The sequence below is a fragment of the Eubalaena glacialis genome, chromosome 6, assembly GCF_028564815.1.
Source record: "Eubalaena glacialis isolate mEubGla1 chromosome 6, mEubGla1.1.hap2.+ XY, whole genome shotgun sequence".
NCBI lineage: Eukaryota > Metazoa > Chordata > Mammalia > Artiodactyla > Balaenidae > Eubalaena > Eubalaena glacialis.
In genome coordinates, this window is record NC_083721.1 from 67,063,017 (window position 1) to 67,086,332 (window position 23,316).

General features: G+C 36.8%; 1 protein-coding gene across 3 annotated transcripts in view; it reads right to left on the reverse strand.

The window, feature by feature from the left end:
• Nucleotides 1-533: 533 nt before the first annotated feature.
• GSK3B (glycogen synthase kinase 3 beta) overlaps nucleotides 534-23,316 on the reverse strand; it is a 194,936-nt gene continuing 172,153 nt past the window's right edge. For 2 of the 3 annotated variants that reach the window (XM_061194202.1, XM_061194203.1), the window contains 2 exons: nucleotides 15,169-15,267; nucleotides 534-728 (listed from right to left, as the gene is read on the reverse strand). In XM_061194202.1, the coding sequence (XP_061050185.1) occupies nucleotides 661-728; nucleotides 15,169-15,267 (167 nt within the window). In that variant the 3' untranslated portion in view covers nucleotides 534-660. Of the gene's footprint in view, nucleotides 729-11,141; nucleotides 11,308-15,168; nucleotides 15,268-23,316 lie in introns of those variants that run through there. The other variant, XM_061194204.1, reaches the window with a different exon arrangement.

The window sequence follows — 23,316 nt, forward strand, 5'->3', positions numbered from 1 at the left end:
AAAACCTTAACAAATCAATTAAGAATTTTCCCCTTATAGATTCAAACTTTATTGACCTCCCGGGTTACAAATGACACACATTTCCTTTTTTGTCTGCCACACCTGCCATCAACATGCCAAAGGCATGTCTTCAAGTACCCGAGGATATGGATTAATTTTACAAGTGACATTTAAGTCCCCATTGAGTTACACCTGCTAAGCTCCCAACCAATTTCAAGCTGTGCACTATACCCAAGTCTTACACTTGACTTTAAAAGAAAACAAAGTTCAAAAAAACTTCCGCACAGAACAAAGTTTTCTTCTTTCGTGGAAGGGGCATGAGGCAGGAGTCCTGTTTTTAAAGTATACAACAGCAGACTTTTGATTAAAAAAAGACTGTCGTGGGAGAGAGACTGTGTGTTCTAGTGCTCCGCTTTCCCCTCCCCACGACCCCTCCCAACCCCTGGGTCTCCCTCAAAGTGAGAATACAATGAAGTTGGTTTGTATTTATAGATATTTTACAAGGTTAAATAAGGACAACAATAATAATAAAAAAATTGAACACTAAAATGAACAGGTTTTTTTTCTCTTTTTAATTTTCTTTCCAAATGTGACCAGTGTTGCTGAGTGACACTCAAGTAACTGGTGGTTTTTCCTGTGCAGCTGGCTGCTTGGGACTGTTCAGGTGGAGTTGGAAGCTGATGCGGAAGCGGCGTTATTGGTCTGTCCACGGTCTCCAGCATTAGCATCTGCAAATCAAAAGCCCCAAGAGAGAGCATGAACAATGCTGTAACACCCCAGAGAGAAAAGTACGTGGCCTCAACTGCAGGCTGAGAGCTATATCTGGAACGTTGTTTTGAATATGGCCAGTACTATGAAATCTGAATTTCTTTCTGCTTACAGTTAAGTATGTGCCTTGGCCAGGTCTTGGTGCAGAGAAGATGGTATCTTTGAGTAAGTTACGGACTCAGGGAGCCAGAGACCATTTCTGTCAAAGCTCTTGCCACAGCTGGGATTAGCAGAGCATGAATACTCAGCTGGAGTCTAGCTCACTTGAAAATAAATGAACAGTGTACAGCTGTGAAAACTTGCTAAAAATTCTGAACGGTGTTACAATATGCCATCTGCCTAAGTGGGTGAATGAGTGGAGGCAATGAAAGTAATACGGGTCAGTGGTGATGGGAGAAGCACCAAGCATAAATCAAACTCAGCTGCTTGCTTTCTAGGTACAGTCCCTCTTCGTTATTCATACAAATGGAAGACACAACCAGCAAAAAAGAAATAGCCATTGTAGTACCAACTCCCTTATTCAATTCAATAAAGCATCTTATAGTCAAATGTCTTAGCACTTGAGCTTACTTTGCCTAATCCTTTAAAAATACATATAACTTTACAACTAACTTGAACCCCTGCCCCCAACCCCCACACTTTTTAAGGTCCATTATTATTTCACAGCCTCCATTAACATTTAAACAGACATTTAACTGTGTCCAGACTGGCTCTCCATCTCGGGTAGGCAAGATACTACTGTTTCAGTGGCTTGTCAAGTTGCATCCCTGTCATCACACACGTGACTGGGAATATACTGCTAGGCAAATTTTCTCTCAAAAACTTCACACTAAGCCCTGAGCAAGAAGGGAGGTGGCTTGACTGAGATGGGCAACTTCCAAGAGCCATCGCCCTAGAAGTCCACCGCCCTTGGCTATCAGGCCTAGGGACACCAAAAAACAGACTCAGAAGTTTTGTCTCTCTCTCGAGACTGTAGCTCTCCTGTATCCTATGTTGAGTAGAGTAAATGTTATGGTTGAACGCAACATTTGGTCCTTGGATCTTTCTACTTTGAATTATTTAATTGAGCAAGAAACAAAAGACTCCAAGGATACACAGCAACTGTAGCTTAAGGAACTCTTAAGGATTAGCTATTCAGTTTATCATTTTGATAGCCACTCTTTAAAAACTATACTTCCTTCCTAAATTCCCGATTGTTCCTCAAAACAATCTACCCTTATATACATTTAACTCAGCCTTTGGGGAAAAAACGTTTATATCTCTTAATAAGAATGGTTGTGTTTAATTCATTTTATTTCCTTCAAAACATATATAGCACTATTTTCATGAAAATAAGCACAGACATTATGACATCAGGATCCACGCGTTAGTTTCATATTGCCCATGGCATGGCGTCATGTTAACTTATCTGCATGGCACATGGACAGGTGGCAAGAGACGGTATATGATATATAGCATATAACCTACTCTCCAAAGGCAGGTAAACAGCCTTTCCCAGTAATCAGTCAGTAATTGCACTAATACTTCATTCATAACTCCTGGTTTTTCTTGGATATGCCCTACTTGGCAGGAGTTTTACTCTGAATGATCATCCAAATTCTGTGCATCAATAACCTAACATCAATTCCTATCCAGGCCACAGGTTCCTATAAGGCTTTCTCTGGAAAAATGTTCATTTTCATAATTTAGGCGCAGGCTACATTAAAAACAACACTCCTGAGAAAGCCTGGAAGGCACAGAGATATTTCAGAATTATAATGCTCCTCACAAACCCATGCTTATTGCAGCATTTCTCATGTTTTGGATGACACTCAGAACCTGCATGATTATCATCAAACAGCACTTCTCTCTCATTTTCAGCATGTGAAGATGACAGGTAAAACTGTCACATTCTGGTCTTTCTCAGGACTTAAGAGATCAGCACACATACCAGCAGTGTTAGCAGCTCTGGCCATAGCAGCCATTAGCTATTGGCCAACATTCACCAAGGCTCCTCTACATTGCCAGCCAGCCCATTACATTAATTTACTCTTTGGCAATATCTTATTTAGCTACTAACCTGCTATTGTCCTTTCAGCGGCTATTACCTATGAGCTTATGACATTCCCAAAACTAGTCTTCCCTTCCTTGGATAAATTCAAAGGCTGCTTGTATGATCATAATAAAAAGCATAAGCCTTTTAAGTGGGCATATAACCAGAAACAAAATCACGTTCTGAATAATAAAATTTTAAAAACATTCATATTCCTTAGGTTCGGAATTTAATGATCTCTTATTTTTCTTTGAATTATTTCCAAATCACCTGACGAGTAAAATTTTAACAGCTAATTATTTTGATTACCATTATCCTTGATATCACAAGATAATATAAAGTCACAGCACTGGACTCATTCATCAAAAACAAAGAAACAAAAACCCTTTGCCCAGTGCAATGAACTCTACTTAAAATCAAATTATACATGTCTTTCCTGAGAAAGGAGAGTTCTCTGCTTTTCAGAGGGAGACAAAGCACAGGTAGGAGAAAAGCAAAACAAACAAATGTGAATCTCCATAAACTCAATAGTAGCTCCAACAGACTGCCTGGTTTACTAAATGAGCAAAACTATGCTTTTAAAGTTCTTCTTGGTACATGCTTATTTTGATCTCACTGTCAAGTCTGTAAATTTATTTTACAGAGTTGAATCTGAATTAATATGGACCCTCTATAATAAAAATGTTCATTAATTTAAAATTCTGATAAACTGTCACTAGACTTAGATGTTTACTGCAATTTCTGTAACTTTTCTTCTCAAGCATTTAAAACAGTAACTTTTTTTTTGACATTCTTTTTTTTAATATTCTTTTCCGTTATGGTTTATCAGACAGGATACTGAATACACTTCCCTGTGCTATACATTAGGACCTTGTTGTTTATCCACTCTATACATAATAGTTTGCATCTGCTGATCCCAAACTCCCAGTCCATCCCCCGCAACACCCCTCCCCGCTGGTAACCACAAGTCTGTTCTCTATGTCTAAACAGTAACTCTTTAAAAGCAGCAAAGCTCATTTTGCTTCTCCTTCATTCCCTTCCCTTTACATATGTACTGGTAAAAGTGATGCAACCTGATATTATGATTTAAACTAAAATCTTTTGATTATAAAGGATCCAACTATGAAGAGTCAAAGATTGACTATATAGTCTCTTGTTTTCAGTCTTTAGATGCTCTTCTGAAGTTCACAGTGATATATCTTCCTTAAATTGAATCCAATTTCACAAGGTTGTACAACTTAATAACTGTGTGATTTTGGAACAAGTTATTTAACCTCTCTACCCTCAATTTCCCCATCTGTAAAATGGTGATAATACCACCCATCTATGTAATAAGGCCTAAGAAGTGCTTAGTAATTGTCCAATAAATGGAAAGGTAAAAGAGACATCTAGAAATACACAGATGTATAGTTTAGTGTGACTGCAACAGCCACCAACACCACCACAGTAAGTATCAGTGGTAGCAGCTGTTGACATCTGGGTGCTTACCAATGTGCTAGACATCATACTAAGTATGTTGCAAGCATGTCATTTAGCCTACAAAGCAAGAAACAGGTACAATTATTGCACCCATTTTGCAAATGGGAAAAAATGGATGCACAAAGCCATGAGATAATGTGTCCAAGGTCACAGAGCTAACAAGTGGAGAGCTGAGCACAGAGGGAACAGAGGAAGAATATGATTACCTTTATGCCTGTAGGAGACAAGCAGAAAAGATTTCCTAGCAAAGGGAGAAGAGAGGACTTTCATTCAGACCTAACCCCTACATAACCCAATGTGATTTCCAGAAGCCTATTTCTATTAACTAAAGAGTTACACTACATTAAAACAGGTGAATTTATAATATGAAGAATTAAGAGGATGGCTATTTTATTATCTAATTTTCAAACAGTCTGTATGGGGTATACAGAGATACAAGTGTTTTGGAAACAACTATAGAGCTGATATTTCACTGACTTCCAACATTCCTAAAAACCAATGCTCATTACCACCCTTCTGACACTGCTGCACGATAAACCAACCAACCAACAAACCAAACGAAGGATGGACTTGAGGGAGAAAGGAGAGAATAATCAGTTTTGGGGGAGGAAGGTATAAGACCATTCTTTTACATTGTGGTAGCCCCCTCGAAGATGACTTCAATGAGTCATGCACCTCTTGATGTCCATGCCCTCATGCAGTCCCCTCCCCCAGTAAATAGGGCTGACCTGTGTAACCAACAGGATATTGCAGAAATAATGGTGTGTGACTTCCAAAGTTAGGACATAAAAGACACTGTGGCTTCCACCTTCTCCTCCTTGGATTGCTTGGCCTAGGGGAAGCCAGCTGCCACAATGTGAGACACTCAAGTAGCACTACGGAGAGGTCCACATGGTGAGGGACTGGGCCTTCTGCATACAGCCAGCACAGATTCACTAACCACACGAATGAGCCATCCTGGAAGTACAGCTTCCAGCCCCAGGCAACCAGCCTTCAGATGTCTGAAGCCCTGGCTGACATTTTGGCTACAACCTCATGAGAAATCCTCACCCAGAATTATACAGTAAGGCTGCTTCTGAATTTCTGACCCATGAAAACTGTGTGAGATACTAAATGTTTATTCTTTTTTTTTTTTAATGTCTTGTCTTTTATTCTTTTTTAAAAATTTATTTATTTTTTTTTTTACTTTTGGCTGCTTTGGGTCTTCGTAGCTGCACGCGGGCTTTCTCTAGTTGTGGCAAGCGGGGGCTACTCTTCCTTGCGGTGCGCAGGCTTCTCATTGCAGTGGCTTCTCTTGTTGTGGAGCATGGGCTCTAGGCGCTTGGGCTTCAGTAGCTGTGGCTCGTGGGCTCTAGAGCACAGGCTCAGTAGTTGCTCCGCGGCATGTGGGATCTTCCCGGCCCAGGGCTTGAACCCGTGTCCCCTGCATTGGCAGGTGGATTCTTAACCACTGTGCCACCAGAGAAGCCCGAAATGTTTACTCTTAAGCTGCTAAATTTTGGGGTATCTTGACACACAGCAATAGATAACTAATGCATACATATAGGTCAAATAACTTAAATGCCAGTTAGGGTTTGTGTTCACAAGCCCATGAACCAAGTCCCTCTACAAAATTAGGTATGCTCCTAATAAACTGTACAAGCAAGAAAGATTGCATCAGATGTTCAATTGTTTTTTCCCTAATGCTGAGAAGAGTCTATGGTTCTATGACTTTTGTACTGGATACGGCAAAGGGAATTTGTGCATGTACTGTACTGAGACCAATTTTACTCTGTGTGACTTCAGATGTAAAAATGACAAGTTGGGCAATCCCATAGTGAAACTAAGGGTGAAGCTCTAAGGTATTAGGTTCCCAACAGAGTCCACCAGGCTGCAATTTTTGTCCTAGAGTAAATTTTTATGTACAAAATTCCATATCTGATACATATATTTTTCAGGAGATGATTCACAGTTTTATTCTCAGATTCTCAAAGATCTGTAAGAGTTGCTACATAATCGAGTCATGGATTTGATGGGCAGTTGTCTCAATTCCGAGGAAACTGCATCATCTAGTTGCTCAGGTGGTAAACCAAAAGTTCTTACCTCGATTCTTCACTCCCCAACCCCCGCCAATGCATCAGCAAGTCCTGTCCATTCTCCCTCCAAATGTGTCTGATCAATGTGTAAATGGGGAGGAGAAGGAGAGTGAATGGAAGGTCCCACATTTACAAACTGTCACCGAAAGGTTTAAATAGAAAAGCAGAAAACAAGGGAACAGGTCAGGAAGAAAGGACAGAGAATAAACAAGGAGCTGGGGTTCCTAAGGCTCTGCTCAGTATTCCAGAACTATGGGTCTATAAAAGTTAAAACCTTCTAACTGATACAAGTGTTCATTGTCTGGCTCAACAGCAATAATGGAAATGTTTTGTCTGCACTCTCTAATAGGATGACTGCTAGCTACATATGGTTATTTAAATTTAATTGAAATTAAATAAAAATAAAAATGTAGTTCCTTATTTACCCTAAACACGTTTTCAGATTCTCAAAAGCTAAAAAATCATTATTGGCATATTAGTAGAAGAGTGTATTTCAGATATATCAAATCCTTTTTGTGCTTTACATGTACTTTACAAGTATACTTGGGAACTTTAAGTATACTTTTATTTCCTTATTTCCTTTATTATGCTCTCCCAAGCCTATATTATGTATTTCTATTCGCCAGCTATCCTGTTTTTATAACAAGTTAGAAATGTCTCATGACAGGTCAACTCCTCTAAAAGATAAAGTTTTGGAGGCCTGGGCCACGTTGTTTGTACTGTGCAGCTAACTCAAGATGTTGCTATTCAAGCTGTTCCAAGTGCAAATGCCTCTATTATAAAACTATGTCTCAGACATTCATGTTATTAACTGACACATGAACAAACAACACATGAACCATTACTCACAGAGAATTAAAGGTATACCCCGAAGTTATATTTAAACCGAAATCATAATCCACACTAATGAGAAATCAAAGTAGTATCAGTATTAAGGAAAAGGATTCAATTTTCACCTTTCTCTTTATACTGTCTACTATGATTTTGACAATCTTGCGTGTGTCATAATGAGGGAGAGGGAGGGGAAACACTCCTCAGCAAAGCATCATCACCTCTCGTGTCATATTATTCCAAGGAAAAGGTGTGGCACAAGACTCCATGGTGGCTTCAGTCATTTAAAAAATAGAACTGAAATTCAGGCGCTAGTGAGCCAATCAATCCAGTAGCAAACCTGGAGGGCTTATCAACAACACTGTTTATACTTGAGCTGCCAGCAGTAGAGGTCTTAGCTGCTGTGAGTTCAGGGGCAGAGCACATTTTAATTAGGAGGCTTGGTTGTTCAGGGTAAAAAAACTGAAGGCCATGGGGACACAGGATATATTTTCATCTTTTAAGTTAAAAGACTTAGTTTAGGAATAAAGAATAAGAAAAGGCATATGAATATAAACAGGTAACTTCAGGTAAGGAACTGAGGAACACTTGAAGAATACCCGGAAGAATGTCTTATAGGACACTCACCAACTTAATCAAGAAGGTTTTATTACATTACTTTTGGAGGAAGGAGGAAGAATGCAGGTAAAATTTTTGACTTAATAGGAAAGAACATGTTTTAAATAAAAAGAAGCAATTTCCTAGAAGTGATACTTAGCACTGCTCTGGTGAAAATAATGACAAAGATGGTTTGACTTTAGGTACCTATATGCAAACTCACTAACTGAACTTGAAATTCTAACAGAGGGTAGATATAGTCTCATTGGTGTCAGTGAATTTGTCAAACTGGCACATATGGATGGAAGTCTGTATTTCAAACACAGAGCCAACAGGAGGAAATGGGTATATAGCACTGTACCTACACCCACCTTTTTCGTCTACTAAGTTGGTAATGCATAAAAATACACGTGTGCACATGCACTCTGCACCTCCCCCACCCCACTCTGGGCTGGCTAGTGTTGAAGTAATAGAGAAATGAAAAAATATGTGCATTACCAATGTAGACTGGGACAAACTTTCTGGAAGGCAATTTGACAATATGTATTAAAAACTTAAAACTTCCTTATATCTTTTGACTCAGGAATTCTTCTAAAAACTGGGACACAATCCAAATGTCCAAGAATAAGGAATTAGTTAAAGAAATTATGGTACAGGCTTAGAATACTGGTTGAATACTAAAGTCATGTACTCCCCTTCCCCCAAATAGCATAAGTCCATTAAAAAAATGGGACAGTTATCTCTGTCCACTGATAACTAGACTAAAATATATTAAATAGCGTTACCTTTGATTTTCTTTGGAAGTGAGAATATGGAGAGTCTTATTTTCTAAAATAATTATATATTGTATTTTTCATAGAGAAAAATCCTTGGGTTTTTTTAAAAGTTATATATTTTTATGAAATTCCACATACATTTAGGTTAAGACAAAGAGAAAATAGACAGGAAAGAGTTCGGAAGATGAACACCTGAGGGCAACACTGTGGGTTCTGCAGCTAGACAGGATATGGGTGCAGCTTTCCCAGAGCACACTATACAAGTGCCACAGAAGCAAAGGGTAACCATACTTGCGGGGGGGAGGGGGGATGAAGGGATGGTAACCATCATTTTAGGAAAGTAAGTATTTGATACACTGACTTAATTTAACATTTTATTTTTCAAAATCAGTGGAAACAAACAATGGGAGAAATTATTCTGGGTTTAATTCTGCCCAGCTAGAAAAAATTGTCTGGTGATGTAGAAGGTGACAGGGTGACAGAAATTCTGGGGTAAAAATAACTGTAATAGTAAGAAAAAGGGATCACTAGCCCTGGCTAAACTGAAACATGACTTTAGCAAAACGCATTTCAAAAAGTTTAGGGAACAAATAGGTATGATTTTGTAGTTACAGTTGTCAAAAGGGGTTAATAACTGACAAGAAATAGAAAATTATGAAAATCAAAATTGTGACCAACCAAACAATTGCACATACTCTCAATGCAAAGTAAAAGGAGAAGAACCAAAGAAACCAACTAAAAGGGTTTTCTTTGATGGGCTCATAATTTAAAAAGTAGGGCACACATCCCAGGAAGAATAGAAAATAAAAATGTGCACTTGTCAGAACAGGCCAGATTTGGTTTTAATGAGGTAACAGCAAAAGGTTTGCAAAGCAAGATCAAGAAACGTTAAGCCCCCTGACCAGGTAAAAAGACAGAGAAGACAGACCTTGTCCAACTCTTATCATGATTCCCTTTTCTGTTAGAAGGGTTTTCAACCTGGAAAGGATATAACAAAAATCCTAATAAACAAAATGCAGCCCAAGGAAGGTGAGGGAAATCTATACATTTTAAATGTCTTTAAACCCAGAATCTATAGTCCAACAAACACATTCTAAAATGGATTACAGAAATTCAGTTTACAAATATTTAAGCACTAGAAATTTCCCTAAGTCTTTAAAAAAAAAAGATTTCATTTCCATCTTTGACAGAGTTTCTTTTTTGATGGAAAAAATCTGAAAGTTTTCTTGACAACAGCAAAGCATTTTACTTAGTTTTCATAACATTATTATATAAATGAGTATTGTAAGGTTGGTCTGTAGTTAAGAGACCAGTTATTCAGAGACCATCAGAAGAATAATCCCTAGTAAGCGTTGCATAATCCCATTTAACTTATTTTATCAGTAACTTCGGTAAAGGCAAACAAAACAAAACAAAACAAAAAACTAGTAGACTCTGCGTTGTCCTGTTTAATATATTCTATTAGTTGCTTGGATAGAGGCAAAAAATTGATGTGTTTATGAAATGTGCAGATGACAAATAATTGTATAGAAAACCTAACATCCTGGTACTTTAGAACATATTCAGGATTAGGATTTAAAAATCCTCATTAGTATGGAGGGGATGCTAGCCATCATTAAAATTTGAAGGACTTTTGCGTGCAAGAATTGGGTTGGTGTTCTATAACCCCAGAGTAGGATCACTGAATGAAAGAGGTATAGGGGGACAAATTTCTAACAAAGTGATACAAAGATGGAATGTGTTACTGAATATTCCAGTTACTGAATATACACAAGCATGGGACACTAGTTCTCAGTAGATAATAAGGAAAGTGAAATGAAATCAGCGGTTTTCAAATTTGTTTTAATAGCAGAACCATTGCACTGGAAGAAACCTTACCCAGAAGACTAATATACAAAGCAGAGAGAAAACTGCTCTAGCTGAAATTGCCAACCACATCTCACACTTAACTCAGGTGGCACTGGATCAGATTATCTCTAAAGTGGTTCATATTTGATTAGCAAAACTATAATTCCTCAAGATCTATTACTCTAGATGGTCCAGATGAATGGTCTCCCAAATGGAATAATTGGGAGGATCTGTTGGGGGTGTGGAGAAAAATCAGGTATAAATATCAAAATAAGAAATTATACTTTATGGACTGAGAGTGGTATGTATACTTTTCAGGAGTTTCTCGTGTCAATCAGAGCCACAGTCAGATATAATGCCCCCAGGCACTGAGGTATTCTAAAAACAATTTAAAAGAATGAAAGTTTTTGAGGGAAAAAAAAAACCCACCACCAACAACATCCATACCCACTAATTTAACACAACTGTTTTAATTTCTGTATATTTGTATCTAGTTCCTATCCACATGCAAATACACATTTTGGCACAGTTACCAACATGGTACATAAGATTTTTAAATTTTCTCCACATAAATTAAGATGAATATTTCCACAAATGTAAATTTCATAATAATTGTCTTTCATGGTTACATACAAATGGAGATTTCATAATGTACTGAAACATTTTCCTACTGTTGACCATTCAGATCATATTTGCTCTCTTTTTTTCTTATTATATAATTATTCCTATTCATATCTCTGTACATGGTAGCTTTTTTTCTTCTATTAGATGTACCCTGAAGTTAAGATCCCTAAAGTGGGATTAGTGAATAAAAAAGTATGAACTCTGCTGTGATAGCTCTTGTACATAGTAATGCTTTCCAACAGGTCTTTATCCATTCATCTGCAGTCACTACCGGAACCTTGAATACAACACATGGAAAAAGTAGTTGAAACATCTGCAAAAACAGTTTCCTCAGTATTAATGTCATTAAACTGATAGAAGCTATCTTTACTATTTTCAAGAAAGGTGAGAAAAATAGCTATTACTGTGATATTCTATTGTACTGATCAAGGTTCTTTTGGAGAGGCTAGAGAATAACAACTATATATTCCCAGAGTAATCTCACCTTTAGGCCATGGAATAATAACCTTTAGGCCACAATCTGGATAAGAAAAGGTTTACTTTCTTTGCTTTTCCAGAAGTAGCAATATAGAGACTAAATTGAGATTTCTGCCTACAATGTATTTAAAATTTAATAAGACCTAACATCTGAATACCATTTAATAACTTTGGTTACCAAAAGAAATTGACTAAAATCTAAAGCTTATTTCATGATAATATAGTCAGTATGATCCCAGTTGACGGCATCTTCATCATTCTACTTTGTTCTTCTTCTGCTTTTATCCTACCTACTTTAGGATTTAGCTTCGCTCCCAGATCAACATAAATGTCACAGAACTCCATTCTTATTTAAGCCACCTCTGAACAACATAAAAGCTTCTGAGGCAGTCATCTAGGAGCCTCTGTATTCTGATGATCTTGCTCAAGATACAAACGTGTGTGACAGAAGCTGAACTTCAGTGGTGCGGAGCATCAGCAGAAATAGTATTTTAACAGATCAGAAGATAATTTCAGGGCTATGCTCCTCTTCCGAAGTTGTATCTTAGTGATCTAAATCCAATGTTAGATGACTAGGAGGCACATTCTCAGGCTAGTCAAAGTAGATATTCTGCTTCTTGTTGATATGGTTTTGTCCTTAACTAAAAGTGGCTCTATTTTCATGTATATTCTCCATTAAATTGACTTAAACTAAGTAAGCCAATTGTTTAGTTAGAGGTACATACTGCAATTAATTCACCCAAAGACATATTGGGTTCTATTATTGTGGTGCTGCACCTAGGGTGGGTGATTAGAAATTCTAATTTTGATAATTTTAAATTAGAAAAATTTCCAGGTTCAGATCTTCAAGGTCTGAGGCTTTGTAGCTTAACAGTTTACTTCTTCATACCTTGGAGCAGACCTGGAAATGCTTTGTAAGGAAAGCTTCAGCCATGTCAGCAGGCATTCATTCCCTCACTGCTTGGGTGGAGAGATGGGGTGTCTATTTATTCAGGTGAGGAGAGTCACAGGTTCTTTCATAAGAATGATCCTTTTTCATAAGAGGATGGATGTCAACCTGCCTTTCACATGGCTGGTTTTTAACATTTCTGGATCTGTCCTTACTTGGCAATAACAATAATAAAAATAGTGTAGCAGTTTCCTTTCACTGAAGGTCTACCATGTGACCAGGCAAAGTGTTAAGCACTCTGTACATTTTATATCTTACTTCTCACAACTATATGTAGTGGGTATTTACTATTCCTGTTTTATGGATAAAGAAACTGAAGCTAAGAGAGATAACAAAGAGCATGTATATTTTAAGGTCTTACTAAAGAATATAACTTATACTATCAAATTCTCATTTAAAATATGTGCACACGCACATACATATATATTTAATTAAATACAGGTGGCAGTTAAGGTCATACAGTCAATCCCTTCATCTAGATGAGCATTTCCTGAAGTATGTCTGGTGACATTTACTTTGGCTCTCATAACTTTGGCCCCAAAGAAAACTGCTTTCCTTTAACTACACTGTGGTGGTATGCCTTTGGCTTACACTGAAGGGCACTTAAAAAAGTATCCAAATGGAACTCACCATTACATTTATTGTTGAAACTTTATTGTTGAGAATTTCATTTACTCTTATCTCTTAGAGTACCAAATCTGCGGCCCTAAAGGAGAAATACTTCTCAAACAGCAGAGTCAGAAACACTTTGCTTCTCCTAAGCCACCAGTGTGCTTTTAATCTAATGAACAACGGAAACTTTTAACAGATATCATTTCTTTATTTACTTTAGCCACTAGGAGGCTCAGAGAAATATCTGAAATCCTTTCTGGTAACTATTAAGATACTCAAGGCATACATTCCTTTAATTTTAGCTCTGCCCTTAGCCTACTATTCCTCTATTAAATTCCTCATACCCTGATCTATTTCAACTTTAAAGTAAATTCTCAGGATCAAAGTCCAATGTCAGTTTCCATATTTATGTTGAAATTCGATTTCAACAGCTATAAAAATGTATATACCACAATAAAATATTTTTTGATGACTGCTGTAACCTGTATCAAAGCAACATCAAAATCAGGTTATATACTAGGATCCTACCAGGCAGACAATTTGCCCAAAACCTTAGTTGCAATCATTAACTAGTTTAGTATTTCACATTTAGAAAATCATTTAAAATTACCCAAAACTTACCAATCATAATTCTCATTGTTATTCACAGTCTAAAACAATTCCTAGAAACTAGCTCAACAAGTAAATGTACTAGTTCGGGGTTAGGGCCTATTTAATGTTTTGAACAATCTGTGCAATCTAACCTTGGCCAGTGAATTATTAAGTTTATTAATAGCTCATCTAAGCAATTCTGTCTTCCTTCTAAATAGAGGTCATAGTTAAAAACAAAACCAAAAACAAGCTCTATATTTTTACATTTAAAAAATTCAAAGCATATTTCAGTACATAATTGATTTGTACCATATTACTCTAAGAGAGCACTGCCACTCATTTTATAGATTGAGAAAACTAATAAGACATTAGTAAAACTAATAAAGTTCAGATGACTTTCTCAAGGTTAACACGTGCTGATGAAACTAGAACTAGAAAAGAGACCTTTCTTTCCAAACTTTTTCTGGAATGGAGACAGGCCACAGATAACAATGAAATGTTTTAAATCCTTATTAGCAACATTCTAAAAGAGTAAGATTGGACAGGAACAAACAACTCTTGTGTCAGACAACAGGAGAGAGATTTTGACCTCACTGTTGAATGCTAAGAACTAGTAACGCAAGATTTTATCTCTTGGAGCATAAACGCCCTTGGGCAAAAATGGGTCTAATCCAACTCAATTCAATGAAACAGATGATTAAATAAAAATGGAGTCAGCTCCTGACATCTGCTTTTTTGGTGGTGGTGGTGGTAGTGTGGTGTTGAGGGGAAGACACCAAATTCTTTGTGAGCCCAACTGTGCTACCTATTATATTTCTAACTTCATTTTAGCTGTCCTTCGGAGGACCTTCAATTCACTCAAGGGTTGGGTATTTTCAGAATATCTGTAATGACAGTAATTCTCACTAAACAGGTCCCAACATTAGCTAGCTACGGGACCAGGAGTGTACCTGAGCTCTAAGCTGGGAGACCGTGTGGGCATTCTTTTCTTTTTGGATAGACAAGATTTAGTCATATTCTGATCTAAGTCTTAGCTAAATGTATTGGCATTGCAGTTTTAGCCCTTTCAAATGATTAAATTACACCAATCTATATTCATACTTCTTGAAAATTTGCCTCTCTAGTATATTAATATAATTTACATTCAGGGTGATGGAATTAAAGTGAATTATCTTCAATAATATTACATTTGTACAGACTGCTTTCTGCTATAAGCATCTCACTTGACATATTAATCAAGAAATTATACAGAAAGCATGACTTTGAAAATAACAATTATGGTGACATCACTTAACATTATAATAAGATATTTATACCTCATATATAAAGTATTTATGGGGTCCTTTTGTGCTTTTTGGAAATTAAAGCAACATTTTATTCACATTTAATCATTTGGCTATGCTATGTTTTTGATAGTTGGAAGGCACTAAATGTTCACATTCATCAAATGAGATAAAATGAAGACAAAAACAAAATACGTTTTTATAGAAGAGACTTATGTGTTCTCACCTGAGGCTGCTGTGGTATTTGAAGGGGTTGAAGCAGCTGCTTGAATCCGAGCATGAGGAGGAATAAGGATGGTAGCTAGAGGTGGATTACTTGACAGTTCTAGAGAAAAGGTAAGACACATGTGTTAGAATCCACTCTTAAATTTTATGTGAAACTATTTTATTGGTAACACTAACAGAAGATACAGCATTAAAACATTGGTTTAACAGAAAAAAAAGACATGATAAACCTACATCTGAAACTAAATCATGAGCTAGCAATTAACATATAGAGAAAGTCCACAGAAATGGTGTGATACATAACAAAGGCACTATCTGCTAAAATTAGGGTATCTCTGAGAACTAAAGATAGGCCGGGGAAAGGTACTGGTCAAAAGTTTGAGGGTAAGCATATTAATAAGATATAGTTCCATCTTTTATTAACTTAAATATACTAGGTTTTCCCTTGGTACTCTGACAATATTTGACTGCAGGGATTGAGGGTGACAGTGTCACAGAAAAGAGAATATAATTGCAGTTTGTACCTCAGCATGCACAGACCAAGTTACTCGATGGCAGGTAAGATTTATCCAAACAGTAGTGGAAACGGGATTTAAGGAACATCTGTTTAAATTCTCACTGCTTTTATTAAAAATGTCTTTACTGAATTCTACTTTGCTTTTTAACTTAGTAAGATTATTATTTTTTAAAAGTTTGAAATAGGCTTTTATCTGCACGTGGAAAGTTTCTGTCAACTGTATACAAACTGGCTTTCTTTAAAGAATTAAGTTCTGTATATGAATCTTGAGAAAAAGATGATATTGGACTTAATAATGTAAACAACTACCGAGACATGGTGGTGAGCTTGTACATAAAAGTATCTGGTGTTAACTTCTGATAATATGACTTCTTCTAGTCTGCCTAGGATAACCCTGGTTTATTCTTGTAGTTCCGGCATTTAACTAGTGAGTGCTTATTTCTACTCTAATAAGTGTTGCTATTAATGATTCTTATTCCAACAATTTGAAGGAATAATTATACGACCATACTAGCTAAAGGAAGATGTTATCCTCTGAGCTACAAGCAATTCACAGTTACAGCACGGACTAAAAAAAGTTAGGAAATGGTATTTTCTTTAAATTAAAGTAAAATTCACATAATATAAAATTAATCATTTTAAAGTGTATAATTCGTGGAATTTAGTACATTCACAATGTTGTACAACCATCACCTCTACCTAGTTTCAAAATATTTTCATCACCCCAAAGGGAAACCTTTAAGCAACTACTCGCCATTCATCCCTCCCGCCAGCCCCTAGTAAGGGAAATATCGTTTTAATGCAGTATTTTACAAAGCCCCTGGCAATACTGATTTATTCAACTTGGTGCCTTAGTAGCTAAATTTTGTACTAAATCAGATACTAAATGATAACCAGATTCTGGTAAAAAGAAGCAACATGCTGATGTCAAGATATACGAAAAATGAATGGGAGGAAAAGCTCAAAACTGAGAGAAGACTATTCATTATCTTTTCCCCTTAAATGAGAAGACTTATTAGGTCAGCTCATCAAATAATAACCTTCCCTGAGTTGGAAAATCACTGTCTTAATGATCAGGTTTGAAGAGATGCTGTTTTCTCATAATCAGCTTTAGTAGCTGTTTCAGTTCTCACTGAGGTACAGAAAGAGCCAATGTAGTTTTACTTCAAATCAGTCCAATTTTAATGCACAATCTTACACTTAGGAAAACAAGAGAATCACTGATAATTGCCATGGCTGATGACTTTATGGTTCTAAGAATAAAAATTAATGTAAGATGTGGTAGTTACTCTTCAGTAATCCAAAAGAAAGTCAGACTTACCATCCCAATTAAGATTAAAATCTCCTAAAATAGAAAAGCTTCTTTAAAATCCACCCATCCATCTACCCACCCACACCCTCATCCAACTAACAATACTGAGCATGAAAGACTGTGTTAGGTCCCAGGATAGACAGATAAAAAGATAGTTGTCTTTGTCTGTTCAACAGAAATAGAAAATGGAAGAACAATTATACAAATAAGCTGGCAAGAAAGGCATTCAGTCGATTCAAGACTGGGACACTTTTGAATTAAAAGATCTCTATGACCATGCGCCCAACATCTAAAAGAAAATCCAAAAAAGGAAAAGATGACCAAAGATTTTAATATGACATTTTGACAGAGCGACAATTGAGATAACCTTTAAAATAAACTGAGTATCAGTGGTCTGTGGTCACATGCTGTCCATTTTCTCCCATTCACTCAATCTCTTTTACCAGATCACCTATCCTTGTGTATCTGCATGTCCAATTGAGGGCCATGGTGGTTTTGTCTTATTCTGGTTAAGGTGTATGTATGCGTACACACACACACACACACACACACACACACACACACAGTTGCAGGGTTTGAGAAAAACAATCCTCTTTTTCCCTAGGTGGTAGAGGGGTAACTAATGAAAGTGAAAGATAGGGAACAGTAAAGAAAAGACGACAATAACCAAAAAAAAGGAAGCTATGGGATCCTGGAGGCTTTGCCACATCTAAAAACACAGGGGAGAGGTAAGTAAAGTTCATGAAACAACTTAAAAGACTAAGTTCTTACCCTAGAGTGAACAGTGGATAGCCTTTGGGGGCGCGGAGAACTTTTGTGAAATTTTTGAGTCACACATCCAAAAACTTAAGAAATTCTAAACTGGACAGCCACATATAGCTCTACATCTCTCCAACTTCTATACACCATTGTCCTTTTCCTCTTCCTTAATAATATGTATTCCTTTGCTGGTTCCATTGCTTTCCATCCATTAGCTCTTCTCCACTTCAGAGAGCTTGCTAACTGTCACAGCTTTTGCTTGTGTGAATGAGGAAGCCTCCATGTATTACAGCACTGTTTTCTACACTACAAGTCTGTCCCTTTTGTGGGGAGAGACTATGGGCACTTCTGTGGGCTGTCACAAGTAGTCCAAAATGCTTGTAATTTTTTTTTTTTTTTGCATGCAACAATTACAACCTACTCCCAATCTCCCTGTCTATCCATGGCACTGAATAGTAAGGAAACGGAGGCAATGAGTATGGATACAAAATGCACTGAAAGAAAGCAAAAAAAAAAGGATGGCATTTTGGAGGACAGAAAGAGCAAAGCAATAGACATTTTTAGAATCAGGGAAAGTATATGTATTCTTTTTTCCTTTAAATTTTATTGATTGATTGATTGGCCGTGTTGGGTCTTCATTGCTGCGCGCGGGCTTTCTCTAGTTGCAGTGAGCGGGGCAACTCTTCATTGCGGTGCGTGGGCTTCTCATTGCGGTGGCTTCTCTTGTTGCAGAGCACGGGCTCTAGGCGCTTGGGCTTCAGTAGTTGTCGCATACGGGCTCTAGAGCTCAGGCTCAGTAGTTGTGGCACACGGGCTTGGCTGCTCCGTAGCATGTGGGATCTTCCTGGACCAGGGCTCGAACCCGTGTCCCCTGCATTGGCAGGTGGATTCTTAACCACTGTGCCACCAGGGAAGTCCCAGTATATGTATTCTTAAAGGCAGAGAATATGGAGTGTAGAAGAGACTGAAAATGAAAAGTTAATATTTATTCACTAAATATATGTGTGAGGCTTGAGAGCAGGGAGATTATTAAGGAAACAAGGAAGTCCATAATATAAAAGCGGGTCTAGCTATGGAAAAGAGGTGGAAAGAATAAGAGACCACATTACTCCAGAGACATGGTTCAAACAAAATGGCAACAGGTTCCAGAATGTTTTAGAAAACTTCATGCACGACAAGGATTTCTTCAACCAACTGAAGATGCCATAAAACTACTCATTAAAAAAAAATCACATAGTAGTTTATGAGGAAACATTATGTTTTGATGGTGTATCAATCATTATGTGGTCCACCATCAAAACATAATGCACAATTCGAACAAAAGTAAAATGAATTTAAAAATAGCTATCAATAAGCCAACCAAGAGAGGTATCAACCAACCAAAAGGTTAACCAAACTCATTTAAATAAATTTTGCTGCACTGTTGACACTAAAAACTATAGAAGAAAAATTCCCATGAAAAGACCACTGTAAGTTAAGCAATCTTTTTAAATGTTAAAAACAAGAACAGAACCTAAATCTAGTTGTTTTGGAGAAACCTGAAGTTTCCCTTAAAGTTTCTCTTCTTCCAAATATAAGATTTCCAAATTTATTGATAAGAAAGGGCGGGTTTTTTTTTTTTTTTTTAATTTGCGGGGGTGGGGGATAGGAGTAGGGGCGGGAAGAGGTATATATGTTTGTTCAAATTGTGTTGTGTGAAAGCTGAGGATAAATTTGAGAATAGCAATCAATGTACAAACCAGAAGGAAGAAATCAACCCTTTATTAACTAGACCTCTTACAGTGATAATAAAATACTAGTCATAAGGTAGAAGGAAATCTTCTTTCTTTGTTATCTTTGAAAGGGCTCAACATGCAGACCCCCAAAAGGAGTCACTACAGAGGCAAACTTTTTTTTTCTTCTATAAGTAGTCTGAGGTTTTCATGTGTGTATCAGGTCTCTTAAGAATAAATGAAAATTGCCAGTGGTTGTCTATATAGTTAAAACTGCTATTTTTTTTCCTATTCACAGAAAATGACTTAACAATGGCATGGTACTTTTTTTTTGAGGAGTAATTCAAATGTTAGGATGGTGAACCTTGATCTTACACACTGAATTCTAATGTTGCTTGTTTGGATATATTTTTTTTAGACGAACAAGTAACCCCATTACAACTGTTTCTCTCCTAACAATTTCAAAGTGCCCAGGAAATCTCTGACCAAGTTCCTAATGTTGACTACATACTCCATACTCATTCAGAAAAGTAAACAAATACTAAACTAATCAGAAGATCAGACAAATAGTAAACAAATTACAAGGCTTGCTCCTGCTGCTTGGTAATATTAGCAATGTTTCATGTGCAGACTACATGATACCTGTAGAAACCCATGACTACTTTGCCTTGGAACTGCCCAAGCGGGAGCATCACAATTTATACTAGTCACCCAAAAAGGTGTGTACTACATTTATAGCAATGCATTTGTGTACTACATTTATAGCAATGCATTTGTGTACTACATTTATAGTAATGCATTGTGTACTACATAATGCATTTTGTGTACTACATTTATAGTAATGCATTGTGTACTACATAATGCATTTTGTGTACTACATTTACAGTAATGATACATTTACAAGTTATCTAGCAAAATGTTAGTATTTTTAAAGTCCTGGTGATTAAAAAGAATAAGCTTTAGTAACCTGAAAATCTTAGAACTCCATTCTTGATGAAATGTAATAAGTGTAGCATTTATGTTGAGTTCTGCAGGAACCAGTTTGTGGTTTTTTTGTGTCCATTTATACCATGATTTTACATATCTTACCCTTTCATGCTCTATGTTTTTAGCTTTATTTCTCATTTTTTCTTTGTCTTTCTGGAGTCAACTCATTTTTACAATCAGAATTTTGGAGCTGTATGTGTCTTTGAATATCCTTTAATCCAACTACCTCATCTTTTTAAATTAGTAAACTCAGAGATAGTGTCTTGGCCAAGATCTGCACCTAGTTAGAGAGAGACTGGGAAGGAGACTTTAGGTCTGACTTACTCCATATGCAATACTGCATATCTTTATTGCCTTGGTTATAAATCACATACCACCAGTATTTTGGTCTTCCTGGAAGTGTATCTGTCCAAACTACACACAGAACTTTAAGTCCAGACATTAGTTTTTCATTGTTTGTTCCTATAACATTCCACATTCTCTCCAGTAGTACAGTCGAGGCAGCAGAGACACTGAAATCTCAGGGAAAGGGAAAATAATCCTCATAAATAATTGATAATTTAGATCCTAAAATTCCAAATACAGTCAACACTGTATGTCAGTAGTACTCTAGTTGCCTGAACTAAAACTAACCTGCCCCCTCTTACTGGCACTCATGAATTTCCTAAGCTCTCCCTTGCAGTGTACTTCCTTGGTTTAGCTTTCAATACCTAGAAGAGTACAGCTTACCTTGATATTTTCCTCTTCTAAATTATTCATAAAATATTAAAGAATAATTCTGACACCAATTCTTTTGATAAGTATAAACAGCTCCATCTCTCATTTATTTACTAGAATAATCCTTTTATTTATACCCAAATTTCCTCAAGTCCATTTATCAAGATCTTTTATAGCCATTTTTCACCCAGAAGAACACAATAGAAAAACAGGGATAGCCACGTGAAAGGTTTATAGTTTAGTTGAAAAAAAAAAAAAAGAGGGGCACTGCAAGTGAGAGCAGTTTATGAGTTTCTCTTTAGGATTTGATTCATATCCTACATATAAATCAAGAATTCCTATCTTATGTAAATTTATTCTTGCTATTGTAAATTATAATAAATCTAAAACCAAAAAGTCCCTACTCAAGGTTAGAATATTAGAAGATACTTCATTACCTCAAGGTGGTTGAAACACTATGTCCACTTTATTTTTTTTTTTAACTTTTTATTTTATATTGGAGTATAGCCCATTAACAATGTTGTGATATACTATGTCCACTTTAGATGTGGCTGAGGGTAAGACAGGCTAGAAGAAAATGCCCAGGATATAGAAAGCCAGGTAAGCAGGTGGGCTGACCATATTTATGCATATCACTATTTCATGACAAAAAAACTGGTTTAAAAATCATTGCTATAAAGATATGGAGCCTCCCAATTATCACAAATAATGAGTTACAACAGATTTTATAAATAAGTAGTCTACTGCTTTCAGATGAAGAAGTATAACCCTTTGGTAAGCTGGCCTTCTGTAACACTTGCTTTTGTTGCCCACCCCCAACTTGTCCTCAGCCCCCATTTTCATCACTCCCTTTTCTTTAACACAGTCCTAAACTCATTAAAAAAATCTCTTTCTCTGATCACTCCCCCATTCCCTTTGGTTTTCTCTTACTCTTCCTTTTACTGTTTTTTTTTTTCACTTGATTTCTGGAACCCCTTTGCTGTCTCATCACTGTTTTCCTCATGTCCGGATACTCTTGTCCCTGTATCCCAAGACATCCGTAGTCTGCCTGAGTTTGCATGCTGTTTTCTGAATGCTCCAAATATTCTGTTTTAACTCTCATTTAAGCAGTCCCCCCTTCTTCTGGCCTAACCAATAAGCCACTCTTCCTCCTTGTTCCCCCACAAAACTATCATTCCCTCAGATAACCCAGCTAAGTGGTAGAGCAGTAGACTCTTCAAACTAAGTCACACTAATGTAAATAGTTGATAATCTTTACTTACACCTGCCCAACCCCCATCCTATCCGATGCCCTCAGGGGGACAATGTTTACTAAAATAATTTTACTTGGTAAAATCTCATAAAATTAGGCTAGAAAATTGGAACTGGGGATGTGTGTGGTGGAATTAACTGGAGACACATCTTTAAACATACAAAACTACCTATTTCCAGTATATTCCAGCCTTGGAATAGGTAAGGAATTGGTAAACAAAGAGAAAATCGATCTCTGTTGGGATTTCCTGATTCTATTTGATTCCTAAGGTCTGATTAAGTTATGTCCAACCTTTGAGATCCAATTACTGAGGGAAAGGGAAAGAAGGGTATGGTATGCTAAAGGTCTGTCCTGGTTTCCAATGCCTAGATGCAGGTAATACTGTCAGTCAGGGGATCCTAGAACACAGAAGCCCCAATGCCAGAAAAAAAGAGAGGTGTAATAGTTATGGATCCAGAAGGTCAGAAGGATCTCAAAGTTTTCTGTCCCATATCTGTTCACCTCTCTTCTCCCTCTAGCTGATCACAGAAACACTTGTTTTGATTATATGAAAGTAGTATTAATTAACATTTATGGCTATTTACTCATGGCACAGTAACAAACATCAAACTGTAGTTAGCTATAAGCTTTACTATATTCTACTCAAGTGTTTAATCTTCATAGTTCTGTTCATATGGTAGGTTTACTTGACTAATTAAAACAACAGTACCAACAACTAGAGGGAACATTAGAAATGCCCAATAAGTACAGGTTGCATGAATTAATAAATACTGTGTGTATTTAAAGTGGCAGGTATCAATCACTCAAACAGTCATTGAGCACCTACTATATGTAGATCAGGGATTACCTTTAGTTTATCTGGGGAAAATAGTATAGACTTCACTGAAAATTTG